Source organism: Rattus norvegicus, chromosome 15 (assembly GCF_021556685.1).
Source record: "Rattus norvegicus strain SHRSP/BbbUtx chromosome 15, alternate assembly SHRSP_T2T, whole genome shotgun sequence".
NCBI classification, from domain to species: domain Eukaryota; kingdom Metazoa; phylum Chordata; class Mammalia; order Rodentia; family Muridae; genus Rattus; species Rattus norvegicus.
This window is the reverse complement of record NC_141548.1, coordinates 38955888-38978209: the sequence shown is the minus strand read 5'-3', so window position 1 is coordinate 38978209 and position 22322 is coordinate 38955888. Positions and strand designations below refer to the sequence as shown.

Genomic DNA, 22322 nt, shown 5'->3' with positions numbered 1-22322 from the left:
CCAAGACTCCAACCCAAGGATGGCACCACCCACAATGGGCCCTCCCACCTTTGATCACTAATTGAGAAAATGCCTTACAGCTGGATCTCATGGAGGCATTTCCTCAGGAGAGGTTCCTTTGTTCTGTGATGACTCCAGCCTCTGTAAGTTGACACAAAACCAGCTAGTATACCTACCATGACTGCCAATTTCTGCCGGGACCACAGATGTACCATGGGGTTTGTATCAGACATTTACAGAGCATAGCTCACCAGCAGCACCGGAACCAATGTTATCTATCCCCATGGCAACTGAGAGCAACTTCCCACTGTTGTGAACATGTCACTAGAATAATTCTTGGGCTCAACATCCTTGTCCTCCACACCACTTGCACTGTGCACAAGCTTGCCTGATTCAGCCAGGACACCCATCCTTGCTGGGCGCCCTGTTTCATCCCCAGGAAAGGCTCAGTCCTATCCCATCTTAACTCAGGGGCACCTGCTCCAGGCATCTAGCTTCCCTTACCATTAAAAACAAAAACAAATATGTTTTTTAAAGGCTTGAGAGAGTAAAATGCACAAATTTATTGAGGGCAGAAATTCTTTATTCTCAATTTCAAACTCTAAAAAATCTGAAAAATAACCCTTTTTAAACATATCTGCTGCTGTTGTCAAATTAGTGATGAAATCTGACCTCGATTCTGCAAGGCTATTTATGAAAATTTTGTAGTCAATCTAACTTGGATATTCACAGGCTTACTACAGAGGATTGCAGGGTGCTGTCAAATCTCATGAAGATATTTTGTTATAAACATACATGATCTCACAGGCCTAAAGAGATGGCTCAGCAGTTAAGAGCCCTGGATGCTCTTCCAGAGGTCCTCAGTTAAATTCCCAGCACCCACATGGTGGCTCACAACCATCTGTTACTTCAGTTCCATGGGATCTGATTCTTCTGGCCTCCTTGGGCACTGCATATATGCACATGGCACACAAACATACATGCAAGTCAAACACCCATACATATAAGATAGCAAAATAAAATAAATTTAAAATAAGTCTAAAAACTAAAACAAACATACAAACCCTCAGATTAGTTCACTGAAGTGAAAACCTGAAACTCATTTGGACCCAATACGTCATGCAAGGGATTGTGGACCTATGTAGCTTGTGGATTACGGGCCTGTGTAGTTTGTGGATTGTGGGCCTGTGTAGTTTGTGGTTTGCGGGCCTGTGTAGTTTGTGGATTGCGGACCTGTAGTTTGTGGATTGCGGGCCTGTCTAGTTTGTGGTTTGCGGGCCTGTGTAGTTTGTGGATTGCGGGCCTGTGTAGTTTGTGGATTGTGGGCCTGTGTTGTTTGTGGTTTGTTTTTAACTACATCAGCTATCACCAAGGTCAGACAGAGAAGGTTCTAAGTGCTGGATCTGAGCACACACATTTTAGGAAAGTAGAATGGGCTAGCACCACAAAGGAATAGTTATCCCTCAGCCACTTAACTTCAGAAGTCTGGTGTCTGAAGGACGAAACATTCCCTGCAAGTTAGGGCTCAGATGTGAGCCAGCACCAAGCACCGTGCTGTCCTGAGACACAGGAACTGTCAAGAGATGCCAGTCACGGCAGGGGTTTTTAAACCCACCCCAACAGTTAAATCAACCAATTCTGTTCCCTTCAGAGTTGAAGCAAGCTCTTAAGCAAATCAGTGAGTAACTAGTAAGGCTGCATACATCATGTACTGAAACCTACATCCCAGCATAAAACATACAGGACAGTGCTATCCCCAAACTCCCGATGAACAGACACACACGCGCACCAAGAATCTTAACAGGAGAAAACGAGTTTGATTTCTAACAAATTGTATTTCTCAAGAAATAACCCAAGGGCTAGAGAGATAGCTCAGCAGTTAAGAGCCCTGGATGCTCTTCCAGAGGTCCCCAGTTCAATTCCCAGCAAACACATGGTGGCTAACGATCATTTGTTATTCTAGTCCCAGAGGATCCGATGTTTTCTTCTGGCCCAGTCCCAGAGGATCTGATGTTCATTACATACAGGTGGTACACAGACACATGCAGGCAAAACACCCATACACATAAAATAAAAATAAAGTCTCAAAACAAACATTTTAAAATAACCAGTCAAAATGATTTTCTATATACATTTTTTATTAAAATCATGGCACTTAATATTAACAGCAGAAATATTCATGATTCACATCCAGAAGCAATTAACATTCCTTTTTTACAAATGAAATAAAAAAAATCTAACATGTTCTGTATGTAAGCCCTTAATTGCATAAAATATATTAGCATCATTTACAGCCAGTGCACTTACATAAGCTATATTTCCTTTCTTTGACTTTATGCAAAAGAATATGTTAAATATGTTTGCTAGGTATTTTGAACATTATGAAAATTAAATGTCAGTTCTCAATCACTCGTGGGGGACAGTACAAGCTGATAATTCCCTTTGTAAACGTCTGCATATCACCTCAACAATTTGAGCATTTTTAATGTACTTAAAGTAAAAATGTTTAAATTCCCACTAAGTGCCATATTGAAAGACAGTTGGGTTTTTTTTCACTGCAGCACCTTTAGACAAAAGATTGCATCCTGTTCAGCCACTCTATACAAATTATGACATCTGTGAAAGATATGTACACAAACTCCAATGGTCTTCTGCTAAATGTCACATTGGGAAGCAGTTTTAGAAGCAATATCTGGTAGTATGTACCAGCACTCTGAGATATCCATAGGTTATCTTCACGAGTCAGGAAGCCCAGAAACACAAGGTATAAAAAATCAAAACAAGGGTGGAGAATGCACCCAGTGCACCCCAGGACTATCTTCATACTCAGTCAAGTAATAGTCAGGATTAAATACTGTAAATGTCCAACTAAAGACGTGAAACTGCAACAAACTCATAATCAGATCCAGCTGATAAAACAATGCATCTGAAAGTGTCCATTTACAAAGTGATAAGTCCCCAAACCCAAGTCCCTATCTTATGTCCAAATCAGTCTGTCCAGTGTTTCTTTAACTACTTCAAAAACATGTTTAAAAACACAGAATTAACTCCCTCCTCACCGAGACATGTGAGGACTCTTATCTAACAGACTGCTAAGCTTTGGTTACATAAAGTGCAGATCAATAATGTGCTACCCAATCGTTTCCACACACCTAGAGACTCTGCAGCTCACCGCCGTCTTCAAAGTCGGTTTCCAGCTCTGTAACCATCTATTAGGAGTCATACAGCTTCAGAATGCTTCCAGAACACTCCGCGTTGTGCTTCCCGATTCCTGGACACTGGCGACGAAGCTGAATGGAGTGTAGCAATTCATGATTGTGCTATACCACGCCCAGGAGCTGGCTCTGCTTTCTCCACTTTCATACCTTCTGTTGTATAAAATTTTCAAGTTTTATGATGATGCAGGCAGTACATTCCATCACCCTCATGGCGACCTCAGACGTGAACCTGTCATTGGGGATCTGGGGAAAAGGAAGCAGATCAGGGTACCTTGTTTTCAAGCTGTCTACACCGTAAGCTTCCAGTGTGTGCACATCGTTTGTCAGCCCCTCCAGCTGCTGACTATACTCCTCTATCTTTTGGGCCAGCGCCGTGGGCTTTACGTCTTTATCAGATTTCCCCCTGACAGCATAGTCGGCTGCAATCAAAGCCAGCTTGGTGGAAAGGTAGCACTTGAAGCACACCCACTCGTTGGCATTTTTGTGAAGGTCATTCCTGGCAGCTGAGAAGTTTGCTCTGGCTTGTCTTAACCATCTCCGGGCTTCCACTGGATTGCCCACAGACTTGAAGGTGGGAGGAACAAAGAACCTTTGAGAGTATGTCTGTCCAGCAGAGGGAGGGCATTTCTCTTTACTTTGCTGTTGCCTTTCAGATTTATGACTTGTGGCTTCTTGATTCCACGAAGTATAAAATCTTTGAAATGAGTACTTGTCTGACTGAAATCGGGATGCAGAGGTTGAAAACGTTCTTCTTGAAGCTCTGTCTGCATTTTGATCCAGAAAAGCCTGTTTTTCTAGTCTGTTGATTTCATTCTGCAGATGCTTGAACACTTCATTAGCGATGTCATGATTTTCTGGGTTTTTGTCAGGGTGCCACTTCAGATACAAGCGTCTAATGATCTTCTTCCGTTCTGACTCGGGAAGCTTCCAAGCTTGCTCCACCACTGATGTCACTTCTTTCAAGATTTCTGGTAAAGCATTCACCTTGAGCTTTCTGGGGGAGTGGTGTTTGGAGGAGGCAGGCTTGTGGCTCTCTTTGCCAGAGAAAAGAGGAGGGATGCTTCTCAGACCGGGAGTCAGGAATTCCGTGGGGCTCGTTGGTGTGGTAGGAGCACTGTCTCTGCTCTGGGAGCTTTCATCAGGCCGTGAGAACTTGTACAGATCCAGAGAGCTGACTATCTTATATTCACTGTAGCCAATATCGATCTGATAGATCTTCCCCAAGAAACTAGCATTGTCAGCATCTTCTCTTTCAACTTCTTGCACAATGATTGCATATGTGTATGTTGGCTGGTATGACCCGTAGATATCACCACCTTCAGCATCCACAAGGTACCCAACATATTCCCCAGGATAGAAAACATTCATTGGATCCATAAGTAGTGTATAGTGGATCTCAGCAGGTATTGGTGTGCCAGGCATGGGAAGCTCCAGTTTGGATGGCTCTGAGGAGTCATATTTAACCCCTAAACTGTCAAGTTTCTCACTGATCCTGTAAATGTCATTGCATCCCAGCATAGCAATTAAGTATGATGTGTCAGAAATCAAGTTGTCAGTTGCTGATTTAAGTGTCATCGCTAAGGCTAGCAGAAAGTTAATGTCTTTACTGTCTGAATGCTGGATGTAGAGCAAGATGACGGCATTGCCAAATCGCTTTAGAAAAGCGAAAGTTTCACTCCTGCTATGCGGAATAGGATTGAAACCTTTAACCCGTAATGTTGTCTGAAGCTTTTCAAAACAGGAAACTTTCAGCCCCTCTCTTAGAGCTTTGCAAAGTCGTATGGCCTTTTCTTCATTGGCCAGGAAAGCATTGTCATTCTCGTGCTTCATGATTCTAATGAGTCCTGTGATAAACTGCTCTGAAGACAGGAGAAGCTGCAGTCTTCCCTGAAGAGAGCACAATGCTCCAAACTGGCACACTTTGGGGGTCTCCTCATCGAGCTGCTCTTCAAGTATACTGCTCAGCAGACGAGGTCGAAGCTTTTGAGGGAAGAGCATTATCAGCTTAGTGTGGAATCCATGGTCTTTCCCTAAGTAGCACTGGCTAAGATCAACTAGCATTTGCACACCAATATTACCCTGGATTCTACTTTTATAATGTGGTGCATCATCGAACACCAAGATGCTCGACTTCACCAACCTACCATCCTGGCTCGGAAGGTAGAGTGCGAGGTCCCGGGCGTTCTCCAGATCGCTCCTCACTTTGACTGAATCGTTTTGTAGACTCTTGAACAGACCAGAAACCACTCTTTTAACTGTGCGCATTTCATTAGGGTCTAGCTGCTTTCCTTCAGAGTTTTTGAATATTCGGCTGAGTACTTCAACGTATTGCTTAGTTGAGATGATATCTTCAGTACCTAAATGCTTGAACAGCTGATGAAAAGTGCCGAGCTCCAAAGGCAGCTTGTACAAGTAAGGTTTAAAATCAGCTTCGTACTCCAGGTTTATCACCACTTCCTCAGGCTTCAGAAGTTTCCAGCCATCTTCTACCATTACAAAGGCCACGCCCCGAAGCTGAAAACGGAACTCCCGTTTCTCTGCACTGAGAAATTCATATATGCTCCTTAGGACCTTTGCTCTAGTTTTTACCATTTCCTCATCCAGAGTTGTTATGTTGCATATGTTTCTGCAGTTATTAATGACCTTATCAAGAGGGGGGTCCAGGTTAACATTCAGCATATTTAAAACTTGTTCAAGCTGTTCCTGTGGGGCAAGGCTGCTGCCTTCTTGTTCTTTGATGCTCAGCGGCGTGGCTTTCTCCGGAAGAATAGGGCAAGATGTCCACAGCAGCTGGAGAACGTCGCACTGCTTGAACTTTGGGTTCACCTGTGCTCCATTGAACTTGATAAGAGGAAGTGTTCCATTTACCTCCTGGTACTGAGGGTGAAAGCGGATGTATTCCGCAGGGGCCCGCTCCGGACACAAGAAGGGTATTAAGGACAGCTCTTTCAGAAAATTTCCAGATAGCAAATCCGTTCGTTCTTGGAATATGTGATGGAGCAGGATGTCAACTGTATTCTGCAGCGTTTCTTTAGACCAGTTTTCCGTATTTGCCCGCACACTGATTTCCTTGGCAAACTGTAACAACTGCTGCTGGGAAAGCACATGCTTTAGCCCGATATTTCTCAAGAATTCCACCCAGGATGTCATAAACACAACTTGATTTTTAGGTTTTATTACTTGTTCCAACTTTTTAAAGAACTCTTTAGGAATAAACAATTTTTCAGGAAGCATAACTTCAAAAACTCTCACAGTCCTATCATAGAAGTGCTTTGCTTGCTTTAGTCGGTTGTTGGCATCATGAATAATCAATAAGCTTTCCAGTTTCTCAAAAAGTTGCTCCTTAGTCTCCGACAGCTCCTCAATGCTTGCCAGTCTATTCTTCAGATAGATCAAGTGCTCCAATTTTGCATCATAAGAGAGATTCTCAATTTTTGGCAGAAGATGTTTCAAATACACCTCCAGATCATCTACTGGCACACAGCCAAGCACCTCATACAGTTCTTTTAAATGTACCTTTTCTTCAAGAAATGCAGACGATGATGACTGTGTCCATTTTTCCACTTCAGCTGAAGGAATACTTTTGGTAAGCACATAGCACGTTCCAAATTTTGCAATGCTCATATAGCGGCCACTGATGGATTTGTAGCATGGAAGGGACTTTAAAATTTTTAGGTCATCCTGGGACATCAGGTGACTCAAATTACAGTTGAAATACATCAAAAGTGCTTCAAAGTCATTTTCTACTAGTTTTTCAGTTCTAAATGTTGAAGTCTGAACCATATAATGTACAGCTTTCAAGATGCTTGCAGGGCTATCTATGTTTGCTGTGTGGCATGACAACAAAGGGACTAATGCACTGTCTTTAGAGCAGATTTTGTTCAAGGCCAGCTGAATACAGCCTGCTTTCATCAGAGCGTGAAAAACCTTGTCACTCTGAGCATTGGGGAACACGGCAATGTGCATGAGGCTCAGGGGGATCAGCACATCCCCCTCCGGAACCACAAGCTGGCTGGCTGACACAGTGAACTTTGTTCCTGGAAGCAATGCCCAGTCTTTCAGGATGTCAACAATGACATCAAACGCTGGCTTTGGTTCTTCCTGATCATCTGTCACACTTACTGATTCGCTGATAAAGTGCCATGCATTCTTAAGCCAAGACTCACTGGCAAAATTGTCTTTCCACTTTGCACAGTTCTTGGTCTTATACTCACGAGGCAACACAGAAGAGAGTAAGTCAGCAAAGCTGGAAATGTCGAACACTTTTGCAACTTTGCAGTTCAACAACACACTACTGTATTTCAAGTATAAGGTGTTCATAAACAAGTCTTTACGTGATGGGATTAATTCATGGTATGTAGTGAGAAACTTGGGTCGTTTACCATCAAAAATCTGCAAGACACTGTCCAGTGTAATGAGCAGGGGCAGTCCCTCAACTTCAAACTCACTTTCTTCAGCATCTTTAAAACAGTAATCAACTAAAAGTTTTAAACTGTGAAAAAGTTTTAAGTTGGTTTGCTGAAGACGACAAGGCAGCTTCCCAATATGGCAGTTGGTATCGGGAGAAGAGAATGTCATTAAGAAGGACCTAACATCCGCAGGAGTCACATAGCTAACGGGGATAGCCGCATCTACAAGGCAGTGGTAAAGGTTAGCAGTTTCATCACAGTTATAAACCAAGTTGAAACCAATTTCTAAAAGCAGGTGCTTCAGTCTGTAGACATTCTCTGCAACTGTTTTGCGAGTTGTGATGTTATAATCGGCATTTTTAAGGTGCTGTAATTCATCCTGTAGCAAGTTATCAAAAAATGGTTTAGTTTTATTTGAAGTAGACATATTGATCCAAGTAATTATGACTGCAGAATGCAAATCAGAGCCATCAATATTTGGAGCCCGAACAACAGGTAAAAGACGTTTCATGTCTTCATGAATGCAACTGTAAAGAGCTTTCACTAAGCAATATAGATCCGGCTGCAGATCCAGCCTGTTAACTGGAAAGAAGGACAGGAACTTCTTTAATGTGTCCTTTACAACATGAATGGGTGTGTTCTGTAAAACTGATAATGTTGGGTCAGAACCAGGGAAATACCGTTTTTTTAACTGGATTAGTAATTCAACATATGCAGGTGCTATTAAGGCTGTCATTAAACTATTGTTCCAGTCACTGCGGACACCAACTCCATTATCATCACGCCACAAGTTTCTTCTGGCTGAATCTAGAGCAAAATGGCCATTCACATGAAATGGCAGCCCTGTCTCCAAAGAGAGAGGCAGAAAGCAGAAGGCTCGGTGGGGCTTTTTATAATTGTGAGTAATGCAGGCAGCGACTCCACCACGTGGGAAGAGGGTGATATCTTGGTTCCTGTGAGCCGATATAACACTCTTGGATACTTTGTCCATACTTGAAAAACCTGATCTATTACAGATGAGCCACGTGGTCAGATTCCCTTCAGAATCCTCAGTATCCATGGTGTAGGTTATCTGTTGGACTGGTATGTCCTTGAGCTGTCTCTTTTTAGTAACGCTGTCAATTACAGAGGCATGGAACTGCTTCCTCTTCAACCGGTCTCCATCAGTGATCTTGCCTTTTACTGAATAGAGCACATTCAGACCTCCTGTGGCCTTATCTATTTCACAAATAGATATTTTTTCCATGTGGTTGAGAAACATTAGAAGTTCTGCCCCATCAGACCGTAATTTGTCCAAAAGATTCTGGACCATTCTGTCTGATGATGGAACTGAGGAAATTTCTGAAACTTGTGCCATTTCTGCATTACGCAGAGGAAATCTAAACATTGTACAATTGTCCAGTTTAAAGTGGTTTCCCAAGTAAAGATCTAGAACATCTGAGAACTGGGTTCTAAAGTCTGCATCCAAATCTCTAAACATTCGTCCAGGGCTAACTGATGTGGCTCCTGGTGCATATCTGGCATGGGGATCAAAAATACACAGGATGTCATTGCCAGAAATAAAAGAAGGGCAGTCTGTAATGTGGTACACGGAATTGAACCCAATTCCATATTGTCCTGTTTTGCAAGGGTTTCCTTCTTTGGTGCCTTTCCCAAGGTTCTGAATTCCTCTAACATCATCTTCTGTAAATGGCTGGTTATTGTAAACACACAGTGCTGGCCCTTGCAGTGGGGCCCACTTATCATCAAATATTCGGTCAACAGGATGCTGTCTAGGATCAAACACAAAGCAGATCTCCGTGGCCTTCGCATCATCAGCATTCTGAAGAAGCTCTTTCAGCATTTCCTTTTCTGAAGGATAGGCATTGAGAATGCTCTTAATTCTGCTGGTCAGTTTTTCTTTCTGCCCGAATTCTGTACCTGGAGCTGTGAAACAGATGTTGGATGCGTATCTTTCTAAGGCTTTATGTCTCTTTGGTATTGCACCTAGTTTTACAGCTACTTCCCGGGGTATGTCAGCATGGCAATACTTAACAGAAGAATCCTTTACTTTTATCCAGGGACAGTCATTGTAGCATAATGACTTAGCAGGGAGCAGCAGCAGATTAGTATCCGGCAGTAATATTTTACCATAATTTTTCTCACAGAATTCTTGTCTCTTTTCTCTGATGAGACTCCAGATTCCTTCACTGATTATTCGTCGGCAAAGCTGAAAATTCTCTTCTGTTATTTGTTTTTTTCCTCTTTCTTGATCAATAGACTCCAAGACTAAGGCAAAATCTTCAACAGTAAATGACTGCCGCACACCCACACTTTCAAAAAGCTCCCGGAAATTATTTTTATACTTGTTAGGTAACTGATAAAGGTATGGCGCTGCTTCAAAGTTCAAATGAAAAGAAACCTTTTCTGACTCAACATATACATTCTCAACCAGAATGAAACAAAATGGTTTTAGCTTTTCAATAATTGTTGCCTTGGCCATTTCATTTTGCAATATTGCTTCATGGAGGTACTTGTAGCAAGCATTGGTGATATTTTCCTGGTACAATGTAATACCATCATCAACTGATTTTGCAACTTGCTTCAACTGGTTTATTACCAGATCAACTGTTGGCTTCTTTAGCAAACCCAAAAACTCTTTAACAGCCAATGACACTGAACCACAGCCTCTAAAGGAATGGGAATTTTCATTGAGAATTGGTTGCAAAAGACAGACTATATCTTGATATTCAGCAGTGTAAAGGTCAGTTGCTGCAAACATGGTTTCAGGCTTAAAACTGTTCCCTTTCCACTCTAAAGAAAAACCCGCTGGCTTTGTCAGAAATGGGAGGAAGGGAATTGTTTGGTATTTTGCAGCAAAATCCTTTGCTCTAGGATCCCTTATTTTTAGCTTCTCATCAATGAGGCTTAGTAGAATACTACTCCTTAAGCAGGCGGCAGCATGGTCACTTTTATTAATCTCAGCTACGGACTCTGCACGCTCTAGCATGTCATCCCACAAAATATCATCTTTTGCCATGCCTAACTGAACGAGCTTGATCAAAATAATAGGATTGAGGTAATCCTGTGTGGACCCATAAGGGAATCTCCCATCTTTAATATCAAATAACTTTGCAACTCGTCCTTCAGGATGGATCAATCTTGAAGGCAAAACCAAAGGATGGCCTTCCAAGGAGCAAGGGACACAAGGGGTAACACGAAGAATTCCTGAGAACTCATCAAGTTTCTCATTTAAGACAAAATTCATCAGAGGATCTCTAAGTTCTGCTTCGATTTCCTGAATATTAGGAAAGAAGACTTCTGAAAAGAACTGTTTCTCTGAAAATGTATTTTCTAGCAGTATCTGTTTGCAGCCAGCCTCTTCAAATCCTACTTTTACCGAAGAAGGAAGCTCAACAGCACAGAGGTTTTTGGAGCCTGTCTTCTTGAGGTACTTCAGGAATATCTTGAAGGCTGCTGAGCCAACATCTTTCCTTTGAAGAATAGAGTCATCTAGAAATCTCACATTCTTCATGGAAACCCACATAGATCCATCAGAGAAGACTCTGGTCAGGTCCTTCCCCTTCCCATGAGCTATATCTTCATAAAATCCTTGACAGATCACAGAGAAGTCATCATGAACTACGTCAGGATCAGGCCACACAGCATAGTAAGTATAATCAATCAGCTCACCGCTAATGGCCAGGTCCCGTAAAACACTGAGTGCTTGTAAGTAAGCTTTCACAATGACGTGCCTCATGAAAGTGGTATTCCATCGACCTTTTGTATCTGTCTTCCAGATTTCTTTCCTATTTGAAGTAACAGCAAAGCACCCATTGATGTGAATTGGCAACCCTGTTTTTATTCGTAAAGGTAAATAGCAGAACACCTCTCCTATATGTGGTTTCACAGTCCACTTCTGCTCCTGGGTTTCATGCAAAAGAACTCCTACTGCCCCACAAGGAACCAGCCCTAATCTTCTTCCACTTTCATTCAAAGAAAACTTGAGAGCTTCTCCTGTGTCCATGCATGTGCATATAAGCCATGTGGTACAATCTACTGTCTTTTGTGGCAACTCATCTGATGGCTTTTTTGATTGGCCAGACTTAGCCATTTCAAAGAGAGTAGCTGGGTCATCATCTGGACCTCTGAACAGTGGTGACTGTAAGTCAGCAATCCTCCTGAACACATGGTGAAATTCCTCAACTGTGATCTGAAGAATGCAAGATGACTTTGGTACATCAGCGGGAAGCTTCTTGTTGCTGCTGCTACAAGTCTTCATGAGTTTAGCAGCTTCTTTTAAAACACTTAAAACTGGTGCATTCAATGCTTTGGAGGGGCAAGCTTTTTTCTTAATTATTATTGTATCTTGTGCTAAGGTAGGATTGGTTTCTTCAATTTTCAAGTATTTCAAATACATTGAGTTTACACTCTGAGTAAAAATGATAAGTCTGTGCCCACAAAGACTAAATTCATCCACCAGGGAGTAAATATCCGCAGTGTTATAACAAGTACTGCTAACTTCACTCACTTTTGCTTCCTGCTGCGTTCTAAAGGACAGTCGGAAGAGAGTCCCATTGTAGCTGTAAGGAGCTTCTACGGCCAAAGGCAGCTGACAACCAAATACATCTATAAATGGTTTGAACTGATTGGGGAATTTCCTAAGTCTTTTCTGCTGTTTACTCCAATTAATTTTGATTCCAGGATTAGATCTATCTTTAATGTGTTTACTGATGTGATTTATGTTTGGATCAAACATTATCATAAATTCTCGGCTCATAATGATGGGAATGTCAGTAATGTGGTACACAGAATTAAAACCAAGACCAAATTTTCCAACCTTGTCAACTTCTCCCCTTTTTAAAGATTCTCCTAACCTGGTAATGTTTATGAAATCTGAATCTGAGAATTCAGAATTGTTGAATGACCACAGAGCAGGTCCATGACAAGCTGCCATCCCTGGGTCTAGGAGATTTTCCCTTATGTCCATATTTCTTCTCATATCAATCATGAAGCTGCATTCGGTGGCATTCGCATCATCAGCATTTTGAAGCAGCTCTTTAAAAATATCTGACACTGAAGGGTATTCTTCCAAAATGTTTTTAATCCTTACAGTAAGAGGCTCTCTTTGCCCTGACTGCTCAAACCCCATGTTTTCAGGATTGATCAGTCTTGTACTAAGGCACGGAACTTTTAGCCACTCTGCAGTTTTCATGGGTATGTCCTCATGTACCAAAATGATTGGTTCCACTGAGTCTTCAAGCAAGTCATTAAGGTCATCAACTTTGATATCACAATAACAGCACTCATGAATTGGCTTCATGACAAGTTTGGAAGGATTTTTGCTGTGATAAATAGGAACTGGGGTATTAGGGCTTGCTGGGATCTGATTGCTGTACAGCCATCTCATGATATTCAACATGAGATGAAGATTTTGCTTACTTTCTTCCTCACTCAACTCCTGGTCACTTTTGAGATAAACTTTCTGAATGACCATGGAAATATGATCTGATGTCAACTCTTCTATTGAGCCACAAGCCTTGAACAGCTGGTGGAATTTTGCCATGGTTTTAGGCACATTATATAAATAAGGCTGAAGGTCCAGATCATGGATTGGCTTTATCACAGCCTGGGCAAGAGGACAAAAGTTTTTGCCTGTCCAAACCCAGGGGTATTTCAAGGCTTTAAAAGAATCCTTCCCTTCACTCAGATGATCATGCATGAACCCATAAATTTCAAGCAAAATATGTTGGAACTGATAGTAATCTTCGTCACTAAAGGTTTTTGAAGTATACCAGTCAACAACAATTTTAAAGTGTTTTAAGACAGCACTGATGGTAGGCTTCGTGAAGATGCCGAGGGTCTTCTCCAAGCTCACATGGGCACTCTCAACAAGAGGAAGTGAGGAGCCCACTAGAACTGCGTGAGCTGCATCACACATATCTGGAGGTGCACAAAGATTACAGAGATCCCCTTTCCAGACTAAAGAACCTGGATAATTTGGGGGTCTTTCCTTGCAGGCTGGAACCCATTTTATTTTCTTCAATGCCATCTTCCCCTCAGAAGACTGCAAGAGTGTATGGTTTTTATTCAAGACCAGCAAGAGTGTTTTGGCTTTCTTCAGGAGAACATCCTGATTCTGACAGGAACTGACCTGTAAAGCTTCAATTTTTTTGGCCACCTGTACGACATCTTTCTCTTTTAGGCTGGCTTCATTTTTTAAGCCAATCTGTCTCAAAGAGTGAAGGATATCTGGTGAGGTAAAAACTGCAGGAGGGAAACAGGCTTCCTCTTCGTTATAAAAGAGATCCCTTAGGACTTCTATATCAGGATCAAAGAGGTCACTGGCTGCTACCACATGCTCCTGTGACATATGAATGAATTTTAGTGGCATTAACCAATCAAGCACACTTGGATTCTCATTTTTAAGAGAAGATAGATTCTCAAGGATCCACAGCATAAGCCGTGTTACCTCTTCCTGTGTATAAAATGCATTTTCAATATCTTTTAAAACAAACTTTAAACAGCTTGTAGTCTTTAACTTTTCAATTTTCAGCATGTTTGCCAAACGAATGGTGGCTTCATCACTACTATCTATTACTGAAACTGAGAGCCGTAGTTCTGTTGGAAGCTTGGCGGTATGATCCAAAACTTTACATCCTTTTAGTTTTGTGTAAGAGGAAATTCCTTGATCAGATGAATGATTAATTCTCTTGAATATTGTCAATTCTTGAATTATTCTTTTCTCTTTTTCACTGGTATCAGTTAAGCTGGCCAAAAACTTCCTTAGAGCATCTTTGTGGGTTGGAAGTAATGATGCTATTTGATTACACAACTTCTGCAGTGGTATCTTCTCCATTATCTGCAAAATAGCACTCGGCAGTGGGGAATGAATGTATTTTTTAACAAGCGGATGCTGAAGAGAGGTATCTAATCTTTTCAGGACAATGCCTCCAAGTTTTTGTACAATGTCTGCTAGGAATTCCGGAAGCTGAGCTTCAGTTTCATCATCTAAAATGACTACTGATGGGACCCTGAGTCTAATGAGTTCCACACACATCTGATCTGCATCCAGTGGAGTTCTGGGGATAAGTGGCATCTCATCAAATAAAGTCAAATCCTCTGAGAAATGTATGTAGAGATTCTTCCAAACCATCTTAAGCCATGAAATGGACGGGTGATGTTTGTCTTCACTCAATGGATACCACTGAACCACCAACTCTCGACCAGGCCAGAATGTATTCATTACTTCTTTAATAAGACGTGCAAATCGCTCTGGATTTAGAAGCTGCAGCTGAGTACATGGTCTTCCTGTAGATCACACACAGAAATGTTATGCACAATTCTACTTTAAACTCCTCTAGTCTCAAACTTAAGATGCCACTAGAAAGCTGCTTAAAGAAAGTGACATATTTGGTATAAGTAGACTAAAATAATTTTAAAATGACGACAGTCTATACAGAAACTCATACTAACCTCTAAAAGAAGTCATTCTCACCACATAGTGCTTAATTTAAGTAAACATAAAAGGGTTATAAAATATTTTTTCAAGAGAACCTAAAGTTTCTGTAGATGGAATTAGTAGCAACAACAACAAAAAGTTTAACGTTTAGTTGTCCACGAGTAAAAGTACCAAAAATGCAGATAAAAGTTACATATTTTTCATTTTGTGGCTAATCATTGATAAGCAGATTCAACACAAATATGTTTGGGTTGCTCTGTATTTTCAGCACCTCACCTGTGGGGCTGTATAGGAAGAAGGGCTCAAAGTCAGCACAGACGCTAACACTTTCTGAAATGCAGGTAGCAGTGACTCATGGAATTTCCTGTCAGCCTCTAACAGATATGCAACTGGGTGTCAGTTAATGTCTTAGAGAATTGAACTCGGCATTCTGGAAAAGCAGACTGTTCTATAAAGGGAAGGGTTCAGTTTCTCCAAGGTGGCTATTTATTAAAGTGTGCTCTGCACAAGCGTGGGACTTTGTAGAAACGTGTCAGGGAGGCAAAACTGAACATGTGAGCGTCTCTGTAAGGACAGGCATTCTCCCACCAAAACAACTCTGCTTCTGAATGCTTGTAAACTAGGAGACCAAGAGAATTTTTCCTCTTGGGGGAACAGTTGCTTAATAGATTGCCTAGAAATTAACATTTATTTAGCTGTATTTTGTATGTCAGAGTATTTGTGACATTTAACATCAGTAACAAAATAGAAATGTGACTACATAGCTTTAGGTATGAATTTGTTGTACATACAGGAAAATAAAATATCTCAAAATCAGTTATGTGAAAACTAACATTTGTCTTTCCTCTATGTGCAAATAATTTCAGTTCCTTAGGAGTAAATTTGGGAGACACTTTAACAGGGGTATACCTTAGGCTCTTGGAACTTTTGTGTGTAACTTTTTTTTCCCTTGAGAATGCCATAGGTGAGGTTCTGTACGGGTCTTCTAATGTAGGACCTGGAGACTCCTGTGTGAGCATTTATACTTCAGGGTTAGAAGCTGACCCTCTTCAGTACATAGTAGCTAGATGCTGGACTTGTTCATATCACTCCCACATTTCCCTTGCCCCACTCTAGCATGTTTTAATCAAGGAAGGACATCTTCGTTTCAAAGGCTCTACTCTCTACCCCAAAATTACCTGTCATGCTATTTTTGAACCACTGTCATAGAAATCTCAACGAAGAAAGAGAGTAATAACATCTGGATTCAGACACATTTCCAGTTTCTGTGTCATGTATCAGAATAACTTAAGTAATACTTTAAAAATGAAAATGTTAGTAATATAATCAATATAGTTTCTTTGGGTTATGAAGTGAATTAAATTTAATTTATAATAATGTTTCCTCAAGTGCTTACTGAATAGAATTAGCTATACTGAATGTCTAAGTCATAAGTTAAGACAGAATTTTAAAGATATAAAAATGTTGAAAACTAAAATTCAGAATACGTAGAAAGCAAAGTCATAAATATGTCTCATATATGTTCCATGTAAATTGCCACATCACATGCATCTCATAGATAACGCTTGCATAAAATTTGGCAATTTATACAACATATACTTACCTTTAGGAAAATAACTTGGTATGAATATGTAAATAAAATGTCAACACACACACAGCTCACACATGGCATGCAACCTACACATCAGTCATGCTCAACTGGAAAACAACAGGAAGTAAAGGAGAGAGAAAATGTGCAGAGGCACAAACCCAAGCCCATGAAGTTAATTCGGGCTTCAGTCCTAGGTTCTGGCTACTGCGTCTAACCCTGAAGTATAAATGGTCCCACAGGCGTCTCCCCACCCCCCATTAGAATGCTCCCAAGGCATCTCTACTAGGATGAACAGAACAGATCTCAGGCATTTTAATAAATGACTTGTGGGCTTTGTGGCTTTCACAATTAACAGCAATGTCAAAACATTGCATCTGAAAAACTGTTCCTAAGGACAGAAAACTGTAGCAGGTATGAACTGAAACCAGTATGAATGTGACCAGTCTCTACTTAGAGGCTACACTATTTCTGTTATCACAGTCTATGACCCTTGTTAGCCTTGAGCATAAATGCAATGTGGTCAGAAAGTAGAAATATCAGTTGGTGCAAAAATCCATTTAACAATAATGTTTTAGTTTCAAATGCTTTAAGTGAACTCCTTCAAAGATGCACCCAACTAGACAATGCTAAACCAAGGTGCTGAATACAAGGAAATTCTTTTGCTTTTTGGGTACACAGTGGCAATGACAGCTTTGATGCTGGTGAGTTCTAATAATGCACTGTTATATAGAAAATTCAGGTCTTCGTAAATACACATGAACAAGAAAAGTCCAGTTAAATGATACACTATATATGAGTTACATCTTTTTCCTTTTTGTTTTTTAATTTTTTATTATTATTTTTACATCTTAACCACAGTTTACCATCCCTCCTCTCCTCTTAGTCCCTTCTCAGTCACATCTTTAAAAATAAAACAAAACAAAAAAGAACAAAGAAAGAGAAAAAATCAATCTGGAGGCTTGGGGGAAGGAAAAGGTCGTCCAGGGCCTGCCAGTCAGGACTCCAGCAGCACTCACGTCTAGATGTGGTGCTATTTGGCCCCTGGGCCCATCAGAAGCATGCATCCTAGCTCTAATGGCCCTACTGCCTCTCAGAAAGTCTGCACTAATGCTCTGCCACTAACTTCTCGGCTTTGGCCTATGGGTGTTGCTTTTCTTGTAACACTGGGCACTGACTAATAGGTCTCATGCAAGTTAGGCAAAAACCCTACCACTGAGTGATATCCAAACCCTCCTTTTACTTTTCCTTCCACAGATTTTCACTAAGTTTGCTAGGCTGGCCTTGAACTCACTTTGTAGTTCAGGTTGGTCTTGAACTTACAATCTTATAATCTTCCTACCTTAACCTCAAACAGCGGGTACTACAGACCTACACTATCAGGCTTGACTTGGGCTTGAATAGATCTCCTAAGCAACAGAGATTCAGTAACCAAAATGGGACGGTCCCTAGGGCAGGCGTTAAGAGGTAGCTACTTACATCAGGACTCTGCTGTCTCTTTTACTACACTTTCCCAGTACAAGAGCTATTGATAAAGCATTAGATATATTTCAATATAAAGTAGAAGCCAAATTTAATATTTATAGAAATCATCACTCTAATAATGACTTAGTTCCTAATTTTATATATGTATAAATGTATAATCCATTTCAGTATATGTATAAAAACAATTTCTATAAAGCAAATCTTGCATCCTTTAAATTTCCAAGTAAAGCAGGAACATTGGAAAAATAATAATAAAGGTATTTAGTAAGACAAAACAAACAAGGATGGGCAATGAATAAAATGACACAGGTTGTAAGGTCAGCTGACTAGCCCTAAGGCTCGGAGACTGGCCACTTAGTGCTCCTTGTAGCTTAGGCTTCAATCCTAATAGTTTTCAGAATGTGTTCCCCTCCCTCATTTCTCCTCTGAGCATTTGTGTGCATAACAGAAGTGCAGTGACACCACTCTCTCCCATCTAAGCAGTCTAAGATACAAATTCCACAAGTGTCTTTTATTTGAGACTAAATAATTATGAAAGCTTTCAAGTCATTTAAGTGTGTGTTTTTTTAAAAATCAGTGTTTGTAATAACAAAAGCCTGTATCAGTAGTTTCCTCTCTCCTTTAAAAGTTATTTCCAGCAAGGAAAACAAAACAACGACAACAAAAAAGACTGACAGAATTTCTAGCTAGTTAGGTTAAAAACAAAACTACATGGGATTCAGCACACCAACAAATGATAATAATAGATAGATAGATAGATAGATAGATAGATAGAAAGATAGATAGATAGAAAGATAGATGGATAGAAAGACAAAGAAACAAATCAGGTTTCAAATGAACAAACATTCGGTCGTGATCCTACCTGAGTATCCCCAGAGAAGCTGCTGCGCTAGAATATAATTGAATCCATGCTTAGAGAGGCCAGAACATTCAGTACTCACAAGCTCACTAAGAGAGGACTCTGCATGTTACAGCAATGCTGTGTGCAGAATCTCCACACAGCAGTATGCAAAAGAAAAGGTGTAAACAAGTTCCAAACAGTATATGCATTTAAGATTTAAAGATCTATTCTGATGCAAATTAACCCCAAACTACATAAGAACGGAGACTTAGTTCATAAAACAGCAAAGAAGGGGAGGGGGAGTGCATGCTTACGAGCACAAATTACTCAGTGTTCACAGCAATCTGGAAGCTATCCGTGGGCTTTTCACAGGCTCTCAGCATAAAACACAGAGGGCCAAGAGAAGAATTGAAAGAGGGAGAAAATAGAATTTTAGAAGTACTTTAACATTTACCCAAAGTTAAATTACACATAATTCTCAGTATGATAAGAAAAAGGTGAGTATCAAACAATTCTGACATCAATAATCATAGAGTTCTAAGAATCCCACCCATGGACAACTAAGGCAAGTCACTCATTTTATCGAGTCGCTGCGTCTTTGTGGAATGTGCTTGTGCACTGGGGTTCCTTGTGCACTGGGGTTCCTTGTGCACTGGGGTTCCTTGTGCACTGGGGTTCCTTGTGCACTGGGGTTCCTTGGACTCAATTTCAGGGCTAAGACGGAGACTGTAAGTCTCACCAGAATAACTACTTCAGCAGTATTCGTCAGTCAGGAAGTACTAAGTGCTAGGGTGCTGGACATAAACACGTAGACATGTTCTCAGGCCTTGTCTGTATCTCACGAGGAAGGCAGATTAGAGAAATGATTACAAGTAAGCACACACGTGCGGGCGTGTGGTGCCGTGCTGAGTCAGTGTTACAAAGCATGCATAGGTTGCATGAAACAGGAGATGAAGCAGGCGCACACAGGGGCTAAAATCAGGTGTGTGTGCCTAATGGAGAAAAATAAGTGTTCTTTAAATATGGGAGTGATGGGGGTGGGGGGGAGTCAAGGAAGGAGATGGGTAACAGCAAACACTCGCTTAGCATTCCTGGGTACCAGGCAGAAAAAAATAGAACCAGGAAATAAAACAGCCTGATGGTCAATGCCGAGGACTTTGACCTTTTTTATATAAGAAAAACAAGAAGCCTTTCAAAGATTTTGATACAAGGTGGGGAAAGCAATGGTTTAGAAAGGTAAGTTCTCACAATGCTGTGCTAACTGGAGAAGTAAGCATGGCTGTGCGAGATAGCACGGTTATGCCTGCATTTCAGGGGGAGACGGCAGTAGGACGTAGGCTTTGAACAGACTCTTCCTAGCACATGGTCCTTTTCTCCAACATGTATATTATGGGCATGGTAGTCTCAAACATCTCCACAAATCATGTGTCAAATATAACTATCTGTATGCCAGAGGCTGGCAACATTTTCTGAAGGTTTGGATGCATGCATATGAGGTCATCGACTCTTCAAAAGTATTCATCATAAGAACGTTGTGTCAGAGTCATCACTGAAAACATGTTGTCCCCTGAGACATGAGGGTAGGGACCAGACAGAAAATACAACACCCTCCCTGATATGCTGCCAGCTGAGCAGGCCCAGTCCACTCTGAGCATCTGACGTCTCAGCGCCCGCTGCAGGAAGGACAGGTGGAGTCATAACCATACCTCAGGCAGCTCCAGGTTTTCATCTGTCTATTAGTTTCATTTGGCATAATGCTTGGTATATACAGGACAATGAACCATATAAGGAATTTTGAGTCAGAATTGTAACAGAGAATGTAATCTTACCTAATTTTTTAAAAAGCTTGAAAATTAAGAAAGATATATGTAGGATCCTGCTGCCACTCCACCAGAAGTTGTCTCACTTAACTGCTTATTTTCCCTAGTTGCTTAGTTAAAACCCATTTGCTGGCAGAATTATTTAACTAGCCATCTGTCACCTGACTTCAGCTATTCATTCATTTACTCATGTGATTTAAAGCACAAATGATCTCATTCACACATAAAGGAGAAAACAAAGACAGAAATGTGCCTCCAACTGCATCTCAGGTTACTGAAAACCTTCTATTTCCTTGAGCTTTGCAAGTGGAGAGGACAGAAGCTCTGGTACCTCAGGGCTGGGGAGAGCAAACAACAAAGATGCTCATCACAAACCATGTCTTCTACCTGAGAAAGAAGAAGGAACTAAGACAAGTCTTGGACTTGAAGCCCACTACCAAATCCAGCATCATAGCATCTAAAACCAGACAGAGCTCCAAGACCATCCCTCCATGATATTATCTATATATACCTCTCAGGGCCTGCAGACCATCCCTCCATGATATTATCTATATATACCTCTCAGGGCCTGCAGACCATCCCTCCATGATATTATCTATATATACCTCTCAGGGCCTGCAGACCATCCCTCCATGATATTATCTATATATACCTCTCAGGGCCTGCAGAATCACATGTACTGTGCGGCTCAAGCACTGCCCCAGCCCCCGCTCCCACTCTTGGGCAAAGGCTCCATCTCCTAGGAAACATTCTAGGAAAGCAGGCCTGAACTTCACCTTGGAGTTCAGGGTCGGGGCTGCTACAGTGAGACCCAGCCCCAGGCAGAAAACAGAAGTCTTAAGCGCCTTTCCAGTACTGGACAGAGACCTGCACAGCAGTAGGACGGACTCGTGTCCCAGCATGCTTCACTGACAGCCTTGGAGCAGGCTTCTCCCCCAGCCTCCTTTTACTTCTATGTTAGTGTCAAGCTCATGAGTGCCTCCCACGCTTTCTCTGTGGTTACCAGATGCTGAGAGAGCGCACATGGAAGTGTGGGACACACAGATAGAGGGTGGTCAGTTGGCATTGTTACAGGTCAGGTAAAAAGTCTGGGTACTATGGCGTAGTAAGCTAACTATGGATAAAAATGATATATTGTATGTTTCAAAACACTTGAGGATTTTCCATTTCATTGAAGAAATGAAAAATATTTAAGAAGGCAGGTGTGGCTTGAATATTACGTTGTGTGTATATGTCACATGTTGCCCTATAAACATGCCATGTTTCTCTTTCTGTGTCACTTAAAGGCTGAATTAAAAGTGTGTGAGGAGCTGCAGATGTAGCTCAGTGGAAAAGCACTTGCCCGGCTGCAGGCAGCCTGGAGTTCAATCACGAAGAACAGACAGAGAAGTTAATGACAAAGTATAGGATGGAAAAAAGGCTTCCTAGCAAAACAAATGCTGGGTGGATAAGTACAGAGAGGAGAAAGTGCTCACATAGGCTTAAAACAGTGGCCGAGCTCAGTCCTTAAAGTGGATACA

The 22322-nt window shown here is 41.2% G+C and overlaps 1 protein-coding gene across 4 annotated transcripts in view; it reads right to left on the bottom strand.

The window, feature by feature from the left end:
- Window positions 1-2117: 2117 nt before the first annotated feature.
- Window positions 2118-22322, bottom strand: part of Sacs (sacsin molecular chaperone) — a 72970-nt gene continuing 52765 nt past the window's right edge. For 2 of the 4 annotated variants that reach the window (XM_087585702.1, XM_087585703.1), the window contains exon 9: window positions 2121-14917. In XM_087585702.1, the coding sequence (XP_087441828.1) occupies window positions 3360-14917 (11558 nt within the window). In that variant the 3' untranslated portion in view covers window positions 2121-3359. 4 annotated transcript variants of the gene reach the window in all.